This window comes from Protopterus annectens, chromosome 7.part0 (assembly GCF_019279795.1).
Source record: "Protopterus annectens isolate FY-2018-M chromosome 7.part0, PAN1.0, whole genome shotgun sequence".
NCBI lineage: Eukaryota > Metazoa > Chordata > Ceratodontiformes > Protopteridae > Protopterus > Protopterus annectens.
This window is the reverse complement of record NC_056739.1, coordinates 1,228,671,302-1,228,696,395: the sequence shown is the minus strand read 5'-3', so window position 1 is coordinate 1,228,696,395 and position 25,094 is coordinate 1,228,671,302. Positions and strand designations below refer to the sequence as shown.

The 25,094-nt window shown below is 40.4% G+C and overlaps 1 protein-coding gene across 1 annotated transcript in view; it reads left to right on the top strand.

The window, feature by feature from the left end:
- The window catches only part of DNAH1 (dynein axonemal heavy chain 1), a 5,225,710-nt gene that overhangs the window by 57,899 nt on the left and 5,142,717 nt on the right, over positions 1 to 25,094 (top strand). Inside the window, exons 3-4 of the mRNA XM_044076389.1 lie at positions 14,898 to 14,970; positions 15,520 to 15,700. Coding sequence (XP_043932324.1) covers positions 14,898 to 14,970; positions 15,520 to 15,700 — 254 coding nt within the window. The remainder of the gene's footprint in view (positions 1 to 14,897; positions 14,971 to 15,519; positions 15,701 to 25,094) is intronic.

The following is a 25,094-nucleotide window of genomic DNA, read 5'->3' as shown; positions in this document are numbered from 1 at the left end:
GAACTGTGGGCCAGATTTCTGTGAACTGTTCAATACAACACTCTCCAAAATCTGACTCCTTCCACTATCATCTCTACCTTATTCCATCTTACAACACACTCTTCCATTTTTCACTTACCATAACTGAATTCACATGCACATCTCTGTCATCATAAAATTCCACTGATCATGCCTACAAACCTCCATCAGTTGAAAATCACTCAACTGATACTCAGGGCCGGCCTTAGCTGATATGGTGCCCTAGGCGAAGTAGTGCCCCTTAAGCCCCACCTATGTCATACTCATGAAACACCCCTACGAGCCACGCCCACAGGTAGGTCACTTCCCAAAAAAGCCACTCCAGTCATTTAATCCCCAAGAAAGCCAGTCCAGTTATTTCCTTTAATTATTTAAATGCATAGAAGAAAGGATACCTTGTAATGTAGTTTAAACTGCAAGTGAAGATGGAAATTTCCTTTAATAAACCTGCTTTATCTGTTGCTCCTTCACACATATTTTACTATAAAAGTCATGTCTTCAGAAAATAGAAGCCTATGTGCCTTAGTTCAAATGGTTGCTTAGGTTAATATAAACAGTTTAATTTATTCTGGGTAGGCGAGCAAACCTTACAGCTCAGGAAAGTAGAATAGCAACCTCTCTCCTCTCTGTGTACAGAAGCTTAAGCTAGAATAGCACAAACACAGATAGCCATTTGATAAACAATACAATCTTGCAATGGAAACAAGCTTAGCATGAACAGTAAAATTCTTTGCCACTGAAATTGCATGAAAACCCATATTTATAGAAAATGCATCTGGTCAGTGGAGGATTAAGTTTACATTTGGGCTGTTTTCAAAACAGACTCCTTACACACATTTTTATATATCGTTATATGTTACATTATACACATACTCTTTGGTTAAAATAAGTCAATAAATAGGGAACAGCACAATTTACAACTTCAAAAAAAGTAATCAGATTAGTAATACTTGCTACAAATAACTGTCCAGTCATTTTTTTATAAAGTGTGACCGGTCAGAAATAACCAAATTCACACCATTGGCAGAAACAAGTCTCACTTGCAGACCCACAAACAAACACCACAGATGGCGCATCAGATCAACTAAAGCAAGTTCACCCAAACCATGAGATGCATCCAAAATTGCACATAAAGATCTGGGGATTACTAAAACACCAAATATTTGTAGTAAATGATTCCACATTCTTGATATTCCATAGTTACAAACCCATCTCCAATAGTAATAGTATTTCACAACTATTTACAGAACCATGCTATGCAATCTAGAAACAGAATGACTGGAAGTCAATTTAAATGACAAGATTTAAAACAAAACTCTTTCAAAGCCTCCAATCTTACTATACTGTCTAGCTTCCAAAATGCCTTGAATGCCTTGACTTTCCATGCTACTCAAAGATTCCTCCTTTGCCAAACTAATATTATGCCTGGTGAAGACCAGCATTAATTTTATTAGTAAAGTGTGTCTGGTAGTTTGTAGTCTAGTGTTTGATTTCCTCAATAACAGCAATGGCAAAATTCCCAGCACCTCCTTTGGGCCGCCTGCCTGCCCCATATAGCCTGCAAAAGAAGATGCAATTTGACTTGCCGTACTTGCAAGGAAGTGGTTTACTTACTGGAGGAGCCAGGTTAGGGAGTGAGTGGTTTATGTGAGCTCACCAATCCCAGATGAAGGGACTGGTGTTATGCTTACAGCCAAAGTGCACCCTAGTGAATCATGTAGCATGTGTCTTTGGCTGAAGGCAGATTTTAATTCATGTATTCATTCATTCAATAGCTGAGAGTGAGAACAGGTTGATGCTGTGGGTAGTGATGTTTGCAATGAATATATTCACTCTGGCAAGTTAGGGTTTCCCCTTTCTGTGCATACCTAAAAATCCCCCAACCCTAGATGCATTCATGATTACATGAAGACTGCTCCCAGCTTTCATCCATCTTAAAGGAAGATTGGCAGTCTTAGAGGTCACAGACCTCCAAGATCATTCTCTCCCTGGACAGTGAGGCCCACCCTCATCGGGATTCAGCCAGGGGTGACTGGGAATAAGGGGAACATATCAATGGTGAGAAGATGGATACCAAAAATAATTCATTAGCATATTTGGACACTGGCTTGTTGAATGCTATCTCCACAGAACTGGGGACAGGTAAAGCTCTATAAAATACACACTACCAATAGCAATGATGCAGTTATTGTTTTATTTGTTCTTCTTTTTATATTTACAGTGACTGAAGTAGGGTTATGTGGCTGTGAATAACAGCAGCAAATTAAAATACCAGTATTTGCATTTCTTACTTTAATTATAATATCTGTGCTTAAGTGGAACCCAATTTAAGACAAATATTTGGCCTAAAATTCTTGCATAATACATGAGTATAAATGGTAATTTCTTCATACTAATCTGATGTAGACTACATTTTTATAATAATAATAAAACTGTGATATCCTGGCTCCTGATACAATGACAGTAAAATTATTTGGTGAGATGTATTGAGACCCTGTAGGAAAATAAATTATCTCTCAGACTCTAGATATTTTACAAAAAAAAAACCATACTTCTCTCACTACTACTGTTCAATATTTCCATGTGGAAGACACCTGAGTCCTTTATACTTTTACTACCTTCCATTCTAAGAACATGGTCTGCAACATTGATTTTACTTCTGTTTTAATAACTTACATTTATGGACTTGTGTTAATATTATACAATATCACATATGTCATTGTATTACCTACAATAGAACATTACCCTATGCGGCTTGCAGCTTTCAGTTTCACGTTTTCATACACCTTCCATTTGTTTAAGCACACAGGAATCTAATAAAATTTACAGTGCTGTATGCAGAGTTTTCCCCCCGTACCTTGGAAGCAATGTAACAGCTCATTACATTTAGCATTTTCCTTCTATATACATGTTGACACATACCAAAAAAAAAACCTAACAAAACTGCTAGCCATTTATGTTGTAACAATATTAAAGCAATAGAGCAGAAAACCAGGGTTTTTTAAACAAACATTACAATAAAACTCAGCCAAATAAGTTAGAAAAGTTTGTGGCAGCAAGATATAAGTGCTACATTTAACAGTAGCTAATTACAGTTTGATACAGTGTAAAACACTATGCAATACGGAAGGATAGCTCTATCAGGAACACAACAATCTTGATACATCGTATTGTCCCTGCGTGCAGTTCAGTGTCTTCTAAACACAGTTCTTTATAGTTGGAAGCATTTCCATTCAAAACTAACTCTCAGGAGTAAGATTCAACAGTTCAACAGTTAATTCCTGCATCTTACCTGGTGAGCATGCTATCACTAAGCCGCGGGGCAAGGGTAGGTCAAGTAGTTAGAGTAGATAATTTAAAAATGGCGCCCTTGGTTCTAGGGTACTTATGTAGAAGTAGGCAGGATGTGAGGTAATAAGTAGGGGTGGGCTACACCAGAAAAACAAAGGATTTCACAGAGTCAGTCAGTATATATGAAAAAAATAGAGCAATGAGGCATTAAATCATTGCATTTTTTCTGTTTATAGCTAATGTTTAATTCTTATATTGGATAGTATTTTCTTTATATAGGTGTTCTTAGATTGGTTGTAGCTTTGTATAGCATCTTTAATTCATGTTTCCTACTTGCTTGAGCATGATGTACGGGTTGCATTTTCTTCATGCTTGTTTGCATGTGTTACTCTACTGCTAGATCAACACTAATTCCTCAAACCTCAACTCCCTTCACCGACAACGCTGACATTTCTTGATGCCCGCACGTTCCTCCTTACAGCAGACTCTCGAACCGCAAAGTATTTATTTATTTATTTTTTTAAGTGTCCTGGCCAACCTGCAGCTGTAAGTGGGAGGGCGCTCACCCCCCACTCCCCCATAGTTCCGGCTTCCAGTTACACCTCAGCAGGGCGCCAAGAAGAGCACAAACTTTGTTAATTAAAATTAATAAAAACTGCACCTTTTAAGAGGCTGACCTTTACGGCACCCTAGGCGTTCGCCTAGTTCGCCTATGCCTAAGGCTGGCCATGCTGATACTATATTCATGTTATCTTATTATCTATATTAATGGAACTGTACAAATCAAATATGTACTATGTGTGTAAATAATCTGTACATTGTGCTCATACTATTCCAAGCATTGTGACTGAATATACTTTATATTCTTGTGTTATTTCATGTATGTACTGTTTAATTCTTGTAACCTAACTCACAATGTAAATATGTCCTGTAAATCTGCACCTGTGCTCATACTGTTCCAAGTAAGGCGACTGTATGTACTCTGTACTGTTTATTATTTCATGTATGTACTGTTTATTATTTTGTGTATGTACTGCTTAATCTATGTGGAGGTTTTCTCCCCGGGCCTCCACTGAAAATGGGCTCGTCTAGGCCCAGTGGACCTTCCTGTTAAACAAATGCAATAAATAAATAAATAAATAAAATAATTGGTCTTAGTGTAAGTGACTTACTCCACTGTAAGCCTGCCCTGATTCTGAAATACTTGCTCTCGGTGTAAATGACTTACTTTGAAGTAGGGCCTGTATATCTGTAAACAGGCTTACAATGGGGGTCTGATTCCAGAAGACCTGCTATCAGTGTAAGTGACTTTTCTCTGGTGTAACACAGGAGTAAAACACATACTGAGAGCATGTCTTCTGGAATTGGCCCAATAAATGTGTTACAGGTTATCGGTTTACAACTTAATTTGATGGCTTTCCAATTAGATCTTGTGCTGTGCATTTCCTGCATAGTAAAATGGACATATTAGTTATTGCTTTTGGCACTGAGCATCTTACAGGTTTCTTCCTTATGCAAAAAGCCAAATAAACAAACACAGTCCTTTTCTGACAAACAAGATGCAAAAAAAAAAAAAAAGAGATGGCAGAACGATAATAACAATAGAAAACAGGGGTCTTAAGAAAAAATAAAAAGAAAGGGGGACAGACCAGGCAGACCAACAGTACAGAATGACTATGTCAGCAATCACTGCTAGCCTCTCCCTCTGTCCCATTTGTTTTTGGTGCATTGTGTATGCTATTGTATGGAGACTTATTTTTGTTGTTCAGCTTCCTAGCATTGTTCTTTCAGGGCTTAGGGTCTATCTGCCTCTCTCCCTCTCTCTCTTTCTGTCTCTGTCTCTGTTGCCATGTAAACTGTGAAGGGCTTGGGGCCCAAACCTGTCTCTTTAGTCAGCTTGAGTTGACGGATAATTTGGATGCATGGAAGGTGCCCTGAAGCTCTGCAAGCTGGTCGGCTGTTATATCCTTGGCAAGATATTGCCCATATGGCTAAGGCTACTGCAGCAGTCATCATTTGAACACCCACTGTTATGGTAAGTTTATTTACATAACTGTACGTTTCTTCCCCTCACACCCAGGCTGTACCTGTAAATGGTCCACTGTAATCCGTGCACTATCCTGGTAAACAAATAGGTTCATAGATAAGTGCTAGGCTGGCTGCCCTTGCAGATCATTTTCAGCCTAGCCAAGTTCAGTTTTTGTGATCAAAATAACCTGTCCCATTTGGTTGTAGATTGGTCTTACCCGTCCCATGGTTGAAGATTATATATTATCCAATAACTGGGATCATACCATAGATAATGTGAGGGGTCTAATGCATGAGATAAAGCATTTAGGAGCTCCATCTGTCCATTAGTAGAATGGGGGCAGTCCTGCAGTAAATTTTCTGTTCCCATCCATAGATCTAAGTTGTGCTTGAAAAAGGACAGAGATTAACTTTGTTTTATGTGGATGGGAAGTCTGTTCTACAGCAGCAGTATCCTCTGCAAAATATACCTATCCCTCCAAATTGTTCTGTTTATGTGGCAGAAGAGGTTTAGATCCCTAGACCAAGTATTTCTGATGCCATTTGACTTGCTAATATACAGTAAATCCTTCAGTAGTGGGTCAGAGGATGCCTTATATGCCAGACACAGGTCGCCTCTTAGGATACTAAGTATAGTGACAGGGCTTTGAGTTGGTCCATGTAGGGCATGGTGTTTAGGCCTTGTATCATTTTAGTGTGGTTCTCTCTGTGGGAGTTCCAGTTGTTACATGTGGCTGGACAGATAGATGCCAAAGGGAGCATTATATTCAGTGATTGGCCTAATGAGGGCTGGTTAGAGAGGGGCAATGACATCCCTAGATCTAGACACAGTCCCTTCATTTATACGTTATGCAATATAGAAGGGCTTTCTTACAACCATAGACTCATGGTGGTCTCTGTCCACATAAGTTCCCAAATCCCGAACAACTGGGTCAGCTCTTATGGGCATATTGTCAGTTTAGTAGTTTCCTGAGCAGATGACTCCCTAAAGAATATATCAATGCATTTTTTGGCGTTTAGATTCAGACCATGATTTTGGCACCAGTTATTTATTTGAGACAAACCTTTCTGCAGGAGGCAGTTGTCAATCCAGTGGATGACATAGGGGTTTATTCCTGGTTTATTTAGCTTTTCTACTGTGCCTGCATGGGGAATTGTGTCAAAAGCTTTAGCCAGGCTGAGGTATGTGATGTGTACCGTTTGGCCTTCATCACAATCACAACCTCAGTTAAACTGTATGTATATGAATAATTCAGTAATAATTTAAATGCCACATGAAGGGGATGGAAAATTGAATGTGGTTGCAAGTTGCTACACCCACAAACCAAACACAAGCAAACAGACATGTTCATAAGAATTTGAATAAAAAATACAAACAGAATGGACAGAAGGGGAACATGAAAAGATAATAGGTATGTGTAATGGCAGTTGTAAGATTGTCATCTTATCAAAAATATTTTTAAATGATTTTCATTGCAATGTCATCAAAAAGGGCTGGAGTTTTGTGTCACCCCAAAGGGCAGACAAATGTGATATTATAAATGAATTGAGAGACTTTGTTAGGAAACTGAACTTAAAGTTTGTTTTAATAAATACATGACAAGGGATAATGTTTTATGTAAACCAAGTACATTTAATTAGCTTTTAAGGCCAGAGCTAGAGGCTTTTTTGAATGTCACTGAGAAGAAATAAGAGAATTGTTAAATAGTATGCCAAAAAATAAGTTTTATAATATGACTTTACAAGACAGAAAGGTTTTCTATGATATTTTAAGCAATGATAAGTTGATTGTGACAAAGGCTGACAAGGGAAACTCTATTGTAATTTTAGACAAAGGAGTATATAATGAGAAGATTATGCAAATACTTGCAGACAATACTTTTTAAAAGAAAGTTACATCTTTAGATGTTAAAGCTTATTCTATAAGTGATATGCACATTAATCATTGGGTGTGTTATCAAATGATTAATATAGAAACTGCAGGCTATTTAGAAATATCTAACCCCTACATCAGTAAGATATTTGGGGTTCCTAAGGTGTACAAGTCTATACAGGATCCCCTGTTGAGGCCAATTGGTGCTTGTAATGAAAGTAAAATGGAAACAATGGTCATTTATGTTGATAACTTATTACAAAGTATAGTAAAGACACTTTTAACTTTAAAAGTAAGATCACTGAAGTAAAAGGATTAGAATTGGATGTATTAGTTACGTTAGATATTCAATCACTTTATACAGTGATATCCACTGAGGAAGGGATGGACTTGATTAGATTGGAATTAATTGATTCTAAAGTGTTAACTTCAGAAAAAATAATTTGATAATGGAAACTTTAGTTGTTATATTGTCCTACAACTTCTTTGAATTTAATGGGAATTTTTTTCCAACAGGTCAATGGTGTAGCTATGGATGCCACTATGGCACCCAGCTACACCAATATATTCATGAATGGATGGGTAAAAGCAAATATAGTTTCAAGTGTTTACTTTAAGAATATCATCATATATAAAAGTTTTATTGATGATATTTTTAATTTGGAGAGGAAATATAGAAACTGCCAGTTAATTTATAAATTACATTAATAATGGAAGTGATTACTTGAAATTCATAGCCACATGTAATATACAAAGTGTACATTTTTAGATGTGGAAGTCTATAAAGAATCGGGGAAATTTATTAACTAGGATCTTCAAGAAATATATACAGAACAATATTTAATAGTATGCACCCTAAAAGAGCCAAAGTCAATATCCGCTTACAAGAATAGATAGGCTGGCAGACAAGGACAGTTGATTTTTTTTCTTGAAAGCAGTGTGCTTTGTGATAAATTTCTTAGAAGAGGATACCCTAGAAAAACAGTGAATGTCAAATACAAAGATGTGTTGAAAATAAGAGAAAGAAAGAGAATTTTAAAGGAAGACAGGAAATTCATTCATACAGTACCTCCACGCAAGTAGCTAGCAGTGTAGATGACAAACATCAGAAATATCATTTTACAAAATTGGAAAGTTTTAAGTAGTTTCCCTGATGTCAGAAAAAGTAGTGGGGGACAAACCCATGTTTGTGAATAAAAAAGGGAGACGTTTTCAATTTTTTTCAGTCTAGGTTAAGCTTTCTTGATAAGAAATATGAAAATGTAGGAATGTTTAAATGTTACGACTGCAATTTGTGTTCCTACTTATATTCAGGAATAACTGAGATGAAAGTGAATAATGTTGACGTCAAACTGAAGGGTAGATATTCCCATAAGTCAAAATGTGTAGTATATTTGATAGTATATGTTTGTTGTAATGCATGTAATGCATGTTGTGTTGGAAAACCTGTAGAACCCTTTGTCATTACAATATATGAACATTTGTATGCAATAAAGAATAGGGTGAGAAAAATGTCCCGAGTAAAGATTATAACAATGGCAATTGCAAAATGGATTTTAAGGTTATTGTTTTATGTCAAATTATGAACCTTGCCATAATTTTTTAATGCTGAAGATGAGTTGGACTGGAGGGCATATGTATGGCAAGTTAAGTTAGATGCATGTTGCCCTCTAGGTTTGAATGATCAAGAGAATTTTAAAGTTTTTTTTTAATCGGGAAGAGAATCAGTCACAGTCATTAACTGATGATCTGAAGTAGGAAGACTTCATTCGTCTGCAACCTGTGGGTATCGGATCCGACCTCGGATCCGAGCCGGCAATTCAAAAGCTTAGGCTCCGAGCTCCTAGCTCCTCCCTCTTACCCATAACCCCTTGCCACGCCCTGACTGACCTCAGATTTCGTTTGCCGCTTTTCAAGAAGCAACGGAATTCTTGAGCTCCTGGCGTGGTTTTGAGATAAGTAGTTTTCTGACAGGAAAATTGTTCAAATTCTCTTTTTTTGTTACAAAAATAGTTAGTGTTGTGTGTGGTTAAGGCTTTCCCTCCCTCTTTAGTTAATTTTTCACGGGTTTTTCGTAGTTTGTTTGTTTGTGTGTGTGTGTGTTTAGGCCTTAGGTGTTATGTCTGAAGCCCCTAAGGCTGTCTTTTCAAATGTGCAGTGTGGCCATAAGCTGTCCCCAGCAGATGGCCACACTGCTGGTCATGCTTGGGGGTTGAACGCCTGTCTTCTGGTTGTACCATTTGTGCAGGGTTCAACCTCGGGCTTTAAGGGAACGGAGGTCGAATAGTGCTGGCGGGTCTTTTACCCCCAGATACTGCTTCGGCCTCTGCCCTCCAGTCAGCAACTTGTTGCTGTCAGTTCTCCCCTCCGGCTGGGACTCAACCTCCTTAAAAATGCCGGAGGGTAAGGATTCTAGTAGGGAGAGACAGAAGGAGAGGCACAGGGAGAAGCACCACAAGAGGAGAGCCAAGCTTCCAGCTCGGCTCCTCCATCTAAGCGGGCTTCCCTGTGCCTTCTAGCTTTCCTCCTCCTCGGCTCCACTCCCTCGGTTCTCTCCTGGACCCGAGGAGGAGGAGGCTAGCCCTTCCAGGAGGTCACCGAGGCGGTTCTCTAGGTCCGCTTCGGTGGCCTCCTCTAGATCGACCTTTTCGATGAGCGAAGCTGATATGGACCGGATGATGAGGAAATTCATCCAGGCCCAAATGCAAATGGGAGTGCTCCTAGCCCCCCCCCAACCGGGAGGGGCTTCGACCCCTTTTTTCGCCCCCGTAGCTCCTTCTCCGACCCATACCACGGGTTCGGAGCTTTCGGCGCCGTGCAGATTTGGATCCGGGGGTGGGTCGGATCCGATTGGTCGGCGCACCTCGGATCCGTCCCATCCCTTGAGTGCTTCGGACCCGACCTCTCGGAGCCGAGGGCCGAGCCGCGGATCCGAAGGAGCTGGTGTATCTTCGGCTCCGCCCAGGTCGGAGCACACTGGTCTCTCGGATCCGACGGTTTCGGCTCCGACTCCGATCCGTACGTCGGATCCGAGTGGGGATCGGCTCGGGGCTTAGAGAAGCTGGCTCCCCTCGGCTTTCAACGTTATGGAAAGGACACTGTCGAGGTCATCCGGACCTCCGGTCCCTGCCACGGCTCCATCCCGCACTCCATTGCAGTTGGGCCAGGCCCCCACCAGCCGGTCCCAGGGACAGCCCGCCTCGATGTCCCAAGTGGTTCCCTTGGAACATCCATCTGCTGAAGAGTACTCCTCGGACAGCCCCGATGAAGTACCTCGGAAGCGCAAGTGCAAGAGGAGGCACATGGACTCCCCTGAGTCCGTCACTGAAGACACGGACTTGGATGAAGGGGAAGGCTCCCCTAGGTCACCCCTGAGGACGTCTCATTTGGAGACATCATGGAGATGTTAAGGATCGGGGGGGGTGGTCTGCCCCAAGGCTTCTTCGACGAGTCTGTGTTCTTGGAGGCATTCGAGGCGGCCCTTCTACCTCTTGGGTGTCCCTCCTGCTGACCCCTGGTAGATCTTATATCTATCAGGGCGTGGAAGGATCCGGACACCATTGAGCCTATCCCAAAACGCCCGGACCGCATTCTTTCTCCTCCATCAGACCGCACCCACTGGAGTAAGGGTCCCCCAGTAGATGCCATGATGATGGCTGCAGCCACGAAGAGGGAATTGGCCCAGGAGAGTCCCTCCGTCCATCCTCCGGGCAAGGAGTCCCGCTCGATGGATCGAATTGGGAAGCGAGTGTTTAGTTCAGCGACCTTCTCCTTGAGAGCGCTGAACTACATGGCGCATGTCATTAGGATGCAGCGAGATCTGATTAAAGAGTACGCTGCATCTCCCGAGTCCATCTCGAGTGAGGATAAGCAGGTTTATTCCACCCGAATGGCCACTCTCAGATCTGTATCCAATACATCTATGCGGCTGCTGTCTCATGCTACTGAGGGAGCCGCTAGAGCCAGCGGAGCAGGCCTTGTCATGAGGCGACAGGCCTGGCTCCGCCATTGTGATTTTGCTGAGCCCTTTAAGGCGACCTTCGCGAATGCCCCTTTCGATGGTTCTGCCTTATTTGGCAAGACTGTTCGCGAGACACTTGTCCAGAGCGAAAAGGACGGGAAGACGCTGTCTGCCGTCGGAGTCCGCTTCTCAGCTCCCCAGAGGTCCTTCTCTAAGAACCAAAAGGGACAGAAGAAGATGTGGTTCCGGAAGTCGCAGCAGTCCCAACCTGCTCCGGATAACCAGTCCTTCCGTGGCAGAGGAGGACGGGGAGGTCGTCGTGCCAGAGGCAGGCGGGCTCCTGGCAATTTTGGGTCCAGAGAACCCTTCTCTGAGAGACCCACGCAGCAGCCCTGAAGGGTTGCCCGGCTGTCCGTCTCTGGAGGCAGTCGGGGGGCGGTTTTCGATGCACCTGACTTCTTGGGAGTCCATAACAACAGACAGTTGGGTGCTTCGACTCATATCCAGAGGATATTCTGCGGGAAAGATTGTCCAAGGCACGTGGAATCCCACAGAGACATCATTGCATATAAATGTCCTGGAAATGAGGGCGGTGCTCCTAGCGTTGCAAGCACTTCACCACGTTCTTCCTACAGGGACTATTGCGATTCAGACAGACAACATGTCCGTAGTCTGGTATATCAACAAGCAGGGAGGAACCAGGTCTTATCCCCTTTGTCGAGAGGCCATGAGAGTCTGGGAATGGGCAATTTCCACCAAACGCTTTCTGATAGCAACGCACATTCCGGGAAAGTCCAACATCCTTGCGGACAAGCTCAGTCGCACCATCCTTTCTCCACACGAGTGGTCCCTAAACCTTCAAGTAGCGAAGAAGATTTTTGCCGTTTGGGGCAACCCTGTTGCGATCTTTTGCTTCTCCCTCAAACGCCAAATGCGACAATTTCTTCGCTCTACTTCCCCACCTGGGAGTTCCCGAGGATGCTCTGGTGCATGCTTGGCCTCCCGGTCTCCTTTATGCCTACCCTCCACTTCCTCTGATGCAGAGGTTTCTGCAGAAAGCCAACAGTTTGGGGAGCAGAATGATTCTCATTGCCCCATTCTGGCCTCGACAACCTTGGTTCCCTTCGTATGGTCTCACAAAATCAATCCACCATGGATTCTGGATCCAATGGATCTCATCTCTCACCCTCTGGGAATGCCAGTTCCCAATCTGGACCCTGAAGTTGACAGCTTGGCTGCTCCAATTCCAACCTTAATTAGGACTCCGGTATCTCTTCACCGGTCAAAGCAATTTTGGTGGCTGCTCATAAACCTTCTACCAGACAGGTTTATCGGAGTAAATGGAAGAGGTTCTCTATTTGGGCAGGGCAGAGAACGGTGGATCCTTTTTCAGCACCTATCTCTGCGGTGCTAGAATTTCTAACAGACCTCTTTCATCAAGGGCCCAGTTCTTCCACGATTAAAGTACAATTGGCGGCTATATCGCATTATCACATTGGACAGGACACAGCTCCCCTTATGACAGCGAAATTATGCAAATCCTTTCTCAAGGGAGTTTTTATTAAGGCCTCCAGTCAAGGAGGTTGTACCGCCTTGGGATTTGTCTTTAGTCCTGCAGGCCCTTACTGCTCCTCCCTTCGAGCCTGCAGCTTCTGCTGATTTAAAATTCCTTTCCTGGAAAACTGTCTTTCTGGTAGCTATCACTTCAGCCAGAAGGGTGTCTGAGCTTCAGGCTCTTTGTGTCAAACCGCCTTACCTTTCTTTCTTCCCTGATAGGGTGTGCCTCAGGACCAATCCATCTTTTCTTCCGAAGGTCTCTTCTGAATCCAATATTAACCAGTCAATCAATTTGCCTGTCTTTTCCCAAGTATTCAAACAAAGGGGAATACAAATTGCATTCATTGGATGTTCATAGACAGTTACGTTTTTATATTAACAGGACAGCTGGCCACAGGAAATCAGATCAGCTGTTCGTCTCCTTTGCTAAATTTGCTCTGGGTAAAGCAGTGTCTAAAGTCACTCTGTCTAAATGGATTGCTAATTGCATTTTGCAGGCATATGACACTTCAGGCAGACCTGCTCCTAAGAGGGTTACGGCTCATTCTACTAGGGCAGTTTCTACGTCAGCCGCCTTTAAGTCCCGTGTTTCGTTGGATGATATCTGCGCGGCAGCTACTTGGGCCTCGCCTCATACTTTTATTTCTCATTACAAGGTGGATGTTGTTTCTAGAGGAAGAGCATCCTTTGGCTCAGCGGTGCTCGAACATCCTTCCATGATGGCCGCCCAAGATTCAGGTAGCTAGGGACTCTGTCCCACAGGTTGCAGACGAATGAAGTCTTCCTACTTCAGATTTAGAAGTTATGTACTCACCATAACGTTCCATCTGAGTAGGTGACTTCATTCGGATGTAACCATCCCTCCATCCCCCTGACCTTTATAGAGCGAGTATTTATGCTGTTTTAGTATACTGTGGTCAGTATTTGAGGCAAACTCAATCTGAGGTCAGTCAGGGCGTGGCAAGGGGTTATGGGTAAGAGGGAGGAGCTAGGAGCTCGGAGCCTAAGCTTTTGAATTGCCGGCTCGGATCCGAGGTCGGATCCGATACCCACAGGTTGCATCCGAATGAAGTCACCTACTCAGATGGAACGTTATGGTGAGTACATAACTTCTAATTCATTTAAGTTAATTGCATAAATGTGATGTTTGTTTCTTGGAGCATTCAATCTGGAGGAGTCTCGAGAAGAGATGAAAATGCTTACTGGGTGTTGATTCAATACACTATTTTGGATTTTATTTGAGCCATTTTTATTTCAAACTATCACACAGTGCCAGGCAGATAAAATGATGCCAGACAGTATGGCTTGTTTTCCAAAAGTCTGCCAGTTAACTTGAGGATAGGTGACAGTATATGATGGCCTTTATGGGGGGACTTGGATATTTTTTTGTAATAATTTTTTGAGCCTGTTCCCACCTGATCATCTTGTCTCCTTCCACTTCTCAAATGACCCTTTCCTTCCTGCCTACAGAAAGCCCATAGCCTCTGTCAGTGGGAGGATTTGAACTTTGTCTGACTGTTTTCTATGGTGGCTTATCTGTTCTTTGCTGTGGTGATCAGAATGTGATGCCGATTTGCTCTACCTATCTAGAGCACTGAGTTCTTTTGTAGACTGTCTCCTTGGTTAGCCATCTCGCATGGCTTCCAGCTGGTAGTGTCCTAACAGTGGGTTTAGTCCTAGTAATCCTTTAACCAGGTATGTTGAGTCAGCCATTAGCTTCTTACTCCGACCAACTTTAGCTGGCTCCTTTGGCTTTTGAGATCCCTATGTGAACCTGGGTTACGTCAGCTGCAGGCATGACTGTATCACTGTTTGCCACAGACAGTGCTAGGCTGCGAAAAAATTACAAGGATCAACGGTACATTTGGTAAGTATACCTAAATGTATGAATTACCACACAGACGATGTCCACCTCAATGCTTTACTGTTGATGCGAGTATTCTTACACATCCTGTTTTGATGCATGTCCTAGAAAAGAGTATTCTTTGATCAACATAAATGGCGAACATAACTAGTTATTAAAGTTTAACTTTGTTGTTTGGTCAGAATCATCTCATGTTTGTAGTAGTTGCTGCTCTTGCTGCTGCACCCTGCCAGCTTTTTAATGGTGGAATTTTATAGACATTCGCTGCAGCTGCTGATTGCTAAACAATTTATTTTTGTACACAGGATGTTGTTGCTGGCCCTGATATACAGCAAAATCTGGTGAGACAAGCAGGTCAGGAGCAACATACACCAAATGGCAAGTAAACAGACTACTTTCTAATAGTCATATTTGTTCATTGCAGAAGTAGTTTGGCATTTGTTATTTAATTTTGCCTGCTGCAGTTTGTTATGTAATAGCAATTTGTGGCCTACATAAGTATTATCAAGTCAGAGATTCTTAAATGCTTTTGTACATACTTTTAGGTTCAGGAATATAATTTATTTGTGGTCAGCATTTGTTGTCAAGAACACATCTATAATCGATTCCATCATATTTGAGGTGATTCTCTTGTGGTATCGAATGCTGTGATGATATTTGCATGTTTGTGTGCTTCTTGCAGTTCTACGGTTTTCCTAATATCATGCTTAGAGAGGGTAAAGTGTTTGTAGTCAATATCTTGGTTAATGAATATCCATGCATACTGTATGGTAATATATTATGCATTGTGGACACTGAAACTGAAAATTCACTTAATTATTTAGTAGGTTCTAATAGCTAAAATATTTCCAGTTTTCCATATGGTGATGTTAAAGGTGTATTTTGACTACCCATCTTTCTAATTATTTGTTTATTTATTTTTCTTAGTTACTACGTTCGATGGTCCTGATTCCAGTAACTTTAATTTAATGTTAAAGGACTATATGTATGGACCTACTAGTGAAGTCTTGCAGGAGTTTGACTTTCCTTTGCAAGCTTATGAACCAAAGGTACAAGCCCCTTTTGAAGTGGTCCCTGGTCAATGTCCTCGTAAAGTTTTGATAGAAAGGTAAGTAGACTATTTATTGCACAAGAAAATGTTATTGGCAGAAGAAGCAGTTGGTAAAGTAAAAAGTTTGAGGCATTCCATAGCCATAACTATAGAAGGGAGCAAAAGCAATAAATGTTGAAAAAATACTTCTGTGCCCATAGTGAAAAGGTGAAGCAATCAAGCAAATAGGTAAAAAGGATAGACCAGATACTGAACTTGTAGGCTGTCTAGTATTCTGGTAAAGTGTAGGTAACATTCCTGCTACTTTGAGTTTTCTTCTGTTACAGTAAACCCCAGTATCTGTGAAATTTCGTAACATTCTCATGCTTTGTTTAGTTGCCTTTTGCTTGTTTGTTTGTTTTGATAGCAAGTTACATGGCTAATCCATAGAACAGTTTTCAGTCACAATCTAGGTAATAAAGAGGGAGAGAGAGAGAACTATACAACACAGCAAAGTCTTAAAATAAGAAAACAACACATGCTTTTAAAATGGTAATATTATTTAACTGGGTTACGTATAAATGCAAAGAGCTAATTAAGCACAAAATAGAAAGATTAGCAGCTCTAAGCTTGGCACCAGATAGTACGCAGAGGATCAGCTCCTGAATATCAGCAACTCAAAAGAAATAGCGGTCCAGGCATATGTGATGCATCATGATGGTATGTTTGGAAAAATAATGTATGATTTGTATTCTAGTGGTGTCAAAGCTGTTGGTTTTCTGGCTGATGTACTTAAATATCAGAATGTAATAATTCTGTAGTTCCAGGTCTTGTTAGAAAGCAAGATTTCTAAGGATATAAGGACAGTTCACCTAAGGGTTTGAAACTGTTGCACACAAATAAGATTTCATCTTCTGTGTTAAAATTTGTTTGTGGCCTTTTTTTTTTTTTTAGCTGCAATTGTAGCTATCATTAGGAGGCAGATATGGTTAAAAGGACAACTCTACTGACAATGTTTCAAATATAAATCCTTCCTGTTTCTGCATGGCTGCTGTTTTGGTCAGAAAATGTAATCCTTGCTATTGTAACTAGAACAAAAAGTAATTACTGTATTGCTTGACAAATATTTTCATGTTACTAATGTTTAACACTTGTATAAAGGAAAAGGCAACCTTTTGACAAAACCAGTTTCACTGAAGCAATACTTAGGAGCCCAGTGACGTCGATGGACTGGACCTGTGACTTTTGTGGTGAGAGGGACCAAACTCAAAAATAAAAAATTCTTTCAACCTTTCCTCCCTGCTGCTGACTTGCAAATCCCAGATAACTGACTTTCTTTTGTCTACACCCCCCCACTTCTGGAGATGGGAATGCCTCAGGAAAATGAAAGAAAGAACTGTCTTATTTTACAGAACTGGTACGAGATTTCCTAAAAAGGGATTACAAGATGTGTTTTATATGTTAGCACCTTCTCCCCTGCATGTCTCCGGTCCCTTTACTGTATGTTAAGAGTTCTTTTTTTTCATATGTTGCACAAAGGAGCTGAAGAAGTGGTACAATCTCCTTACAAAGAGGAGAGTTATTATTCCAGATAATTTTTTGGTCCAAATAAAAGGACAGCAGTTGAAACCAGTTTTAGGCATTTCTCTATCAAACAGGCATCTACAAGTTTTGAAATTCAGGTTGGCAACAGATGTGGCTGTCATTTCCCTACATTGTCAGTGAGCTTGGCTTGTGAGTTTAGATATGGAGGATTCTTATTAGCAGTTGCACTTCTGCAGTAAGATGATGCCTCAGGTTACAAATGCAAATCGAGCATTTTGCATTCTAAGTGATCCTCCTAGCCAATCTCCTCTTGACATTTTCCAAATGTTTTATTCTGACGATAGCAACTTTAAAAAGTCATGGCAGACACAGTTACCCATGTCATGGCAATTGCCTTATGCAGACACAATTTTGTGTTCTTTGGGATTAAACTATAAACTATAAACTATAAACTAGCAAAAAGTTATCTCTCAAGAGTTTTTTTTCTTGGAAGCTTTACTGGACAAGGTTTAGGAGAATATTTTCCTTACAGAGGAAAAGATTTACTATACTGCCATTCTTTTTTTTTCACTTTGCTGACAAACAGCCTTCCTTGTCTGCAAGTGTCTTTCTTTTCAGAATTGTGAATAACATGTCTACCAACTTTCATATGCTTTGTAATGCCAGTTTGTATAGAAAAATGCATTTCTGTTCAAGAAATATTTGAAATTAGGCTGTATATGTTTTAAAAGCTACAATTCCCTTGGTTCTACCACTGACAAGGGAACTGCCTTGGTAAGTGACCAATACAAATATTACTGCAAAAAAGTAATTTTCCTGTGTTCCTACCTAAGCGTTGACAGTAGAAGCATCAGATACTGTTAAGAGAAATGTACATGGACAGCTCTACTTTTAAAGGGCAGAGATACCCTGATCAATTAACTTTGCAAATTACCATAAAAAGGAATTATGTATCTGTCAAAGTATTCAAGAACTACATTCAGGTGTTCTACTAATGGTCACAGGCACCCTACTGTAATGTGATATATAAACAAACAGAGAGGACTTATTCTTACCTGCTGTGCAGAAAGACCATGCCACTGTGGATGCTGATCTCATCTTTAGACTTTAATTTATAGCAATATACTGGTTAATGAACCATAACTTGGCAGCACATTTTTTAAACATCATCTCATCTGGATAGCAGTTACACCAAGAGTTTTTCTCAAACATATGGAAAAATGGGATGTCCTTGTAGCATATCTGCTCCTTACCCCATGTAGTGTTGCACTTCTTCAGTTGCCGAAAAGCAAGCAAGATATTCTTAATTGAAAATGGTAGGAGAGTTTTCACTCATATCCCTGCTTTCTTATTTTTCTAAAAGTTATGATCAAAGCAAGATAAGAAAAAATGTAATTGATTCTGCTAGTTTCTTTCATCCAAGTCAAAAGTTTCTCCTCCTTTGGAAGGCATCAAGATGTACAGCTTCCTCTGAAGAATGGCCTGAATTTTCTTTAGCAGCAGAGTTGGCTTTTGCATTCTTTCCAGCAGAGTCTGTATCTCATGGCTTGAAAAATTTTTTAATTCCAGTTTAGTTTTTCCTTAAATGTGTAGCACATTTGCAACAACCAGGAAGGAAAAATTAGCAACAGAAATGTTATATGTTCAAATAGAAAAGGTTTTATGATCCAGCGTTATCAGTTTTCATTCTATCCCCAACATATGGGTTGGGATCTGATCCTCTGATCCAGCACAGCCATTACTATATCTCATGATCACCAAAAACCTCTTAAGCCTCTTTCCTACCCATAATACACCAATCTATAACATACCTCAGACCTCATTTGCCGCTTTCGCGAATAGACATGTTCATCCTGAGCTCTCAAGATATTTCTGGTTAAGATAAGTGGTTTCTGTTTATTTTTGCTATTATTCTTTCTCCATTCCTATTACCCTTGGTGTATTTCCAGTTACCATAGTTGATAGTTGTTAATTTTCTTTTTTCCTTCAATTTTGTTTCCTATTACACTGTTGTGTATTCTTGATACCATAGTTGGTATCTACTTCTCTTTATCTCTATTTCTCTGTGTTTGTGTGTGTGTATATATATATGTATATATATATATATATATATATATATATATATATATATATATATATATATATATATATATACATATATATAAATCCTTATTGCTAATTTTATTTTTTCCAGTATGTCTGATAAACTGCCTTCTGGTTTTAAAAAGTGTCAAAAATGTGGGCACAAATTGCCCTTATCCAATGCCCATAACTTATGCATATACTGCTTGGGCTCAGATCACCTCCAAATTGTTCAATTTGTAATAGTTTCAATCCACAGGCAACAGCAGACAGGAAGAACACATTGATTTTGAAAGCTTTACTTCCTTTCTCCTTTAATGAAGCTATTTCTAGGGCTGAATTCCCCCAAATTTAAAGTTAAGGAGCCTTTGAACTGGTCTCTGAGGCCTTGTGCTTCATTGACTCAATCTTTGGGGCCACCAAAAAAAAAGCTCAAGTCGGATCTGAAGTCTGTCCAAACTCTGATGGGTCTGACCAAAAAATCCTCAAACCTACTTCTTCGTATCTGACATGTTTACCTAGAATGAGTGTCAAAGGAAAAAACTTCAAAGACCAATTCACATAAGGTTCAGGTATGGCACCTTTTATTACTTGCAGCAAGGAGACAAAAACATGCACATACAGGATTTTGCCTAATTACTAACAGGAAGTATGCTTCTCTTATACTGTTCTACAAAATGTTACTTTCTATGGTTGACGTAGCTAGATACAACTTTCTGTATTGTTCTACAGCAAATGTTACTCAGATTTTCTGCTGACATGTTCAGATTCAAAGCTCACTATGTGTTACATAGAAAATGTTACTTGGATTTCCTGCTGACATGACTGGATTTATGAAAAACATTTGAGAAAAACAGCCTGACCTTGGGGGCTTTAGCCCACTACAAGCTTCTGTTGTGCAGTTCTAATACATATGTTACATTTCAGTGTACTTTTCTAGCTTAGGTACAAGTAAATGCTGATTGCAGTTTATATTTTCAAGCAGCCTTTGTCTTCATTATCAGTAGCTACTGCAGCTGTGTATTTTCTCATAGCATAAGCGGAAAATCAATAACTCTTTGTTTAAATCTCATGACATTAGAAGTGATACATCTATTTATTATTTTCCTGACACTAGCAGAAATTGTATGCTTCCTGTAAATTTCCAAAGCATAAGCAAAGATCATAACTGCGCATATTTCATGACATTACAAGATTGGAATGCTTCTGCAGTTCGTACAAATTTATGCAGTGTGAAATAGAATAAACGTGTTAACCCTTTTCAAACCTCGAATGCACTAAGCATATTACTAATACATATTTTTCTAACATTTCCCCCCTTTTAATACTTTATTCTACTTTCAAAAATAAGCATAAACAGTTTTTCTTCCCCTAACCTCTTCCTACTCAGGATTTGCAGTTAAGAGAGTCATTCAGTTTAAACTTATGAAAGCATTTTCAAATTTTTAACAGTTCTTCAAATTCAGCACCTTGATATAAGGTTTCTGAAACTGACATGTCTATAAAGTCTTTAATCAGTCTTTTCATGCAGGGGATGCAGCAGCAACCACATACCCCCAGTAGGATCATTCCTACACAGATGGCAATCAGAATGTTCATTAGGATACTGCCCCACCCCCCCAAATAATCTCTGGAAAAAGTCCGTCAATGGGTTTGGTCCTGGTTTGGTCATGGCCGACACTTGCTGAATTACATCAAGGTGATTGTCTATCTCGTGTTTATGGTCAGGAATATACGAACAGCACTCCTCCTGGATTAAAGTGCAAGTACCGCCTCTCGCCACTAGGGTGAAGTCGAGAGCCATGCGGTTTTGAAGCACTACAGTTCTCATGGCATTCAGTTCATCAGTCACTAATTCTAGAGCGGAAAAGGTTGCATTGCTCATTACTTCGAGAAGTTTAGACAGTTTTCTCAGCTCCCAGATTAATTTTACTGCTCCATATGCTGGTAATATGCCTGCCCACGATATAACAGAATCACTCAAGTCCATGTGTGTCAGTCCATTGCCCACAGCATGATGATTTTTCCAGGGTGCATCGAGTTGTCCTACTGGATTGACAGGCTTCTTGATGGCTTCTCGAACATTTTGAATTTTTCCTCGAGGTAAAACTGCTGTGTGTCGTATGGCCGGAACCAGGTAGCCCAAAAAACAACTGCCGGACCAATTCTCATGTAACCACTTATATGCTTTTCTACCACATACAAAATAACAATCTTCTACTTTAGTAGTAACTTTACTATGAATATACACTTGTCCTGCCTGAAATATTTTTCTGTCAATTATAGATAGTTGTTTATAGAGAACAGAATCATGTCTTACTTCTTCAATTGTTTTGTGCATCAATTAAAAAAATTAATCATAGTTTGTATTACAATATAAACCTGTGTTATTAGCTTTAGTATAGCATCAATAAGGAACAGTCGCATTGCAATTGCTCCAGCCCACCTGGACTGTATCATTTTTGTAAAAACACACAGTTCCCTTTTGTTGAACAGACAAGTGCAATTCTATTTTATCTTGTGCTGTAATAGTTGATGTATCATGAACCAAGTTTTCCCAGGTGTCGTTGACCCCTAGGGGGACTGAAGTTAACAATAACCCCCCCGTATGCTGTTGGTAAAGCTGTGCAAATCCAGCAATTCGAAACATTGAAAGTCTCAGCATACACATATTTGATTGCCTAATAAGTATTGAAGTTTGGATGCCAGTCTATGTGCAACTCTTCACGTTTATTCAGTTCAGTTTGTGTGGCTGGGAAAGGGAATGGCCACAACAAAAAGATTATTGTCACTGGTACAGTTAACAAAATGATTATGCAATACTTCTGAGGAAATGGTTGTTCTGCATTCCTATTTTCTCCAACTCTTCCGAGTAGCTCTATTTGGATTTTTCTAGATTCTATCATTTTTACTTTTAACGTGCGGTCTTACTCTCTGCCCTAATAGGACCTTCAGCACCGATGGTTTCTTCACTGGGGTTGAGACGGATCAGTCCTATTGATCTGACCCCCCTTTGTAGCCAGACTTTGTGCTGAGGTCCCCGATGGAGAGGTAAGATTTTTGTCCAGTTCAAAGTTCTTAACTAGTTTGCAGTGTGTCAGGTGGATCCACGAGGCTTGCTCTGCGATTTTGACTGAAGTGGATGTCGAAAGAAGCACCTGATATGGACCTTCCCACCTTGGTGACGTTCAATTCTTCTTTTTAATGGTTTTCACCCAGATCCAATCCCCAGGGATCACTGCCACTTCCGATGTTTCGGTTTGTTCTCTATCTGAAACAGAATTTGACTGCAACAGATGTTTAGAATTCAACAAATTTCTCATATATTCAGCTAGTGTACAGTCAGCCTCCTGGTCTGCAGGCATGAGAGGTTTCCACTGGGGTATATAATAAGCCCTTCGAAATAGTTTTTCCAAAGGAGTCAATCCTTTTGCAGTCGGAACAGTTCTCATGCTCCACAGTGCCAAGGGCAGACAGTACACCCAATTCTTTTCTGTTTCTGCTATTAATTTTCTTAACTTATTCTTTAAAGTTCCATTATGCCTCTCAACTAGCCCTGCAGATTGCGAATGGTATGCACAATGATTTTTTAAAGAAATGCCAAAATGCTTACTTAACTGTTGTATGGTTTGGTTTACAAAGTGTGTACCGTTGTCACTGTAGATCCTTTCCGGAATGCCGAATCTAGGGATGATTTCTTTAACAAGGACTTTTGCTACCGTAGCTGCGTCTGGATTTTTGGTCGGAAAGGCTTCCACCCATCTGGAAAACATATCTACAATGACAAGACAATACTTCTGATTTTCACATTTGTTCAATTCTATGAAATCCATACAGATAGTAAGAAACGGATATGGTGGTGTAGGGAAACTTCCTTGCTTGGGTTTTAATGCCCCTTGTGCATGATGTTTGTTACAAATTTGGCACATCAAACAACATTTTTTTAGAATAGTTTGTAAATTCATATGTTGTGAACATTCGGTTCACCAGCTGTACCATCCCCCCTGTTGAGACATGGTATTGCCCATGGCTCAACAAAGCTGCATATCTAAACAAATTAGATAGTAGTATCGGTTTCCCTTCTTTAGAGATGTACAGCCCCTTTTCGAGAATTGCTCCTCGTTTTACCCATCTTTGTTTTTCAGCTTGCGTAGAGAGTTTCTTCATCATCTTTAACATTTCTAAGTCTAAAATCTCAGAGGGTTGTAGTTCCTCATTTAAAAGAAATACTTCTGAAGCTGCCTGTTTTGCAGCTGTATCAGCTCTCGCATTACCTTTTGAAATCCTATCTTGTTGCTTGGTATGAGCTGTGCATTTACAAATAGCTACTTTCTGAGGTAACTGAATAGATTCTAAAAGATCTAAAATAAATTGTGCATGATTGATAGGTTTGCCAGTAGATGTTATCATTCCTCGATTTTTCCACTGTTGCGCAAAAACATGTACAGTAGAAAAAGTGTACTGGCTGTCAGTAAAAATGTTCACACATTTACCCTTTGCTAAGCTACATGCCCGTGTCAAGGCAATCAATTCTGCTGCCTGTGCAGATAAGTTGTGTGGTAAAGGTTTTGCTTCTATAATCTCAGTATCAGAAACTACTGCATATCCTACTAGGTTCTGTCCTGCAGGACCCCTTTTGCACGAACCATCCACGTAGTATGTCACCTCGGCATCATCCAAGGGGACATCACTGAGATCTTTTCTAGGTAGTGTTTTTTGCTCAATCACCTGCAGGCAGCGGTGTGGTGTGCCATCTGCAGGGGTTGGGAGCAAGGTAGAAGGGTTCAAAATCGTGCATCGTTCAATTGTCATGTGAGGTTGGCTCAACAATATAGTCATACAGGAAAGATGCCTAGCAGGGGAAAGATATGCTACCTTCTCTTGCAGTAAAATAATCGCGACTGCATGAGGCACTCTTAAAGTGAGAGGGTGGAATAAAACTACTGAGGCCGAAGCCTATACTGCCATTGCAGCTGCAACTACCGCTTGTACACAGTGAGGTAAAGACCATGCCACTGGGTCTAGCTGTGATGAATAATAAGCAATGGGGCGTTGCTCGTCCCCATGCTGTTGTATTAACACTGATGTCATATAACCTTGCTTACAATGTACAGTTTGGAAAAAAACGTTTATGGTAGTTTGGTAATCCCAGAACTAATGAGGATGCTATTAACTGTTTCAGTTTGCAGAAAGCAGATTCTGCCTCTGGTGTCCATTGTAACAAATCCTGTGCTGCCATAGGCTTTTTATATATCAGGTCAGTCAGAGGTGCAGATTCCAAGGCATAGTTTGGAATTCAGCTCCGGCAAAAATTAGTTGTACCCAGGAAGGACATAATTTCCTTCTTGGTAGTGGGTTTTGGTGCTTGCAAAATTGCTACTTTTCTGTCCTCATCTAATGTTCTACTCTCTTTGGATATCACATATCCTAGGTATTTGACTTGTTTTTTCCAAAGCTGTAGTTTATTTTTGTTTACCTTATGTCGTTCAGCGGCTAAAAATTGTAATAGCACTATGGTATCTTCTTTGCAATCTTGCTGGGTGGGGGCCGCCAGCAGGATATCATCAACATAAAGTAAAATCTGACTGCTTCTTGGTGGGGTAAATCCCGCCAAGTTGCTTGCCATTTCTTGTGAGAATATTGTTGGACTTTCACAATATCCCTGTGATAGTCGCGTATATGTATACCTTTTCCCCTGAAATGTGAATGCAAACCAATACTGGCTGTCAGGGTGTATCGGTATCGAAAAGAACACATTGCTGATATCTACCACAGAAAAATATTTCTGTTGAGGTTTTAAATCATTCAACAGGGTGTGTGGGTCTGGCACCGAGGTGCCCTTGGT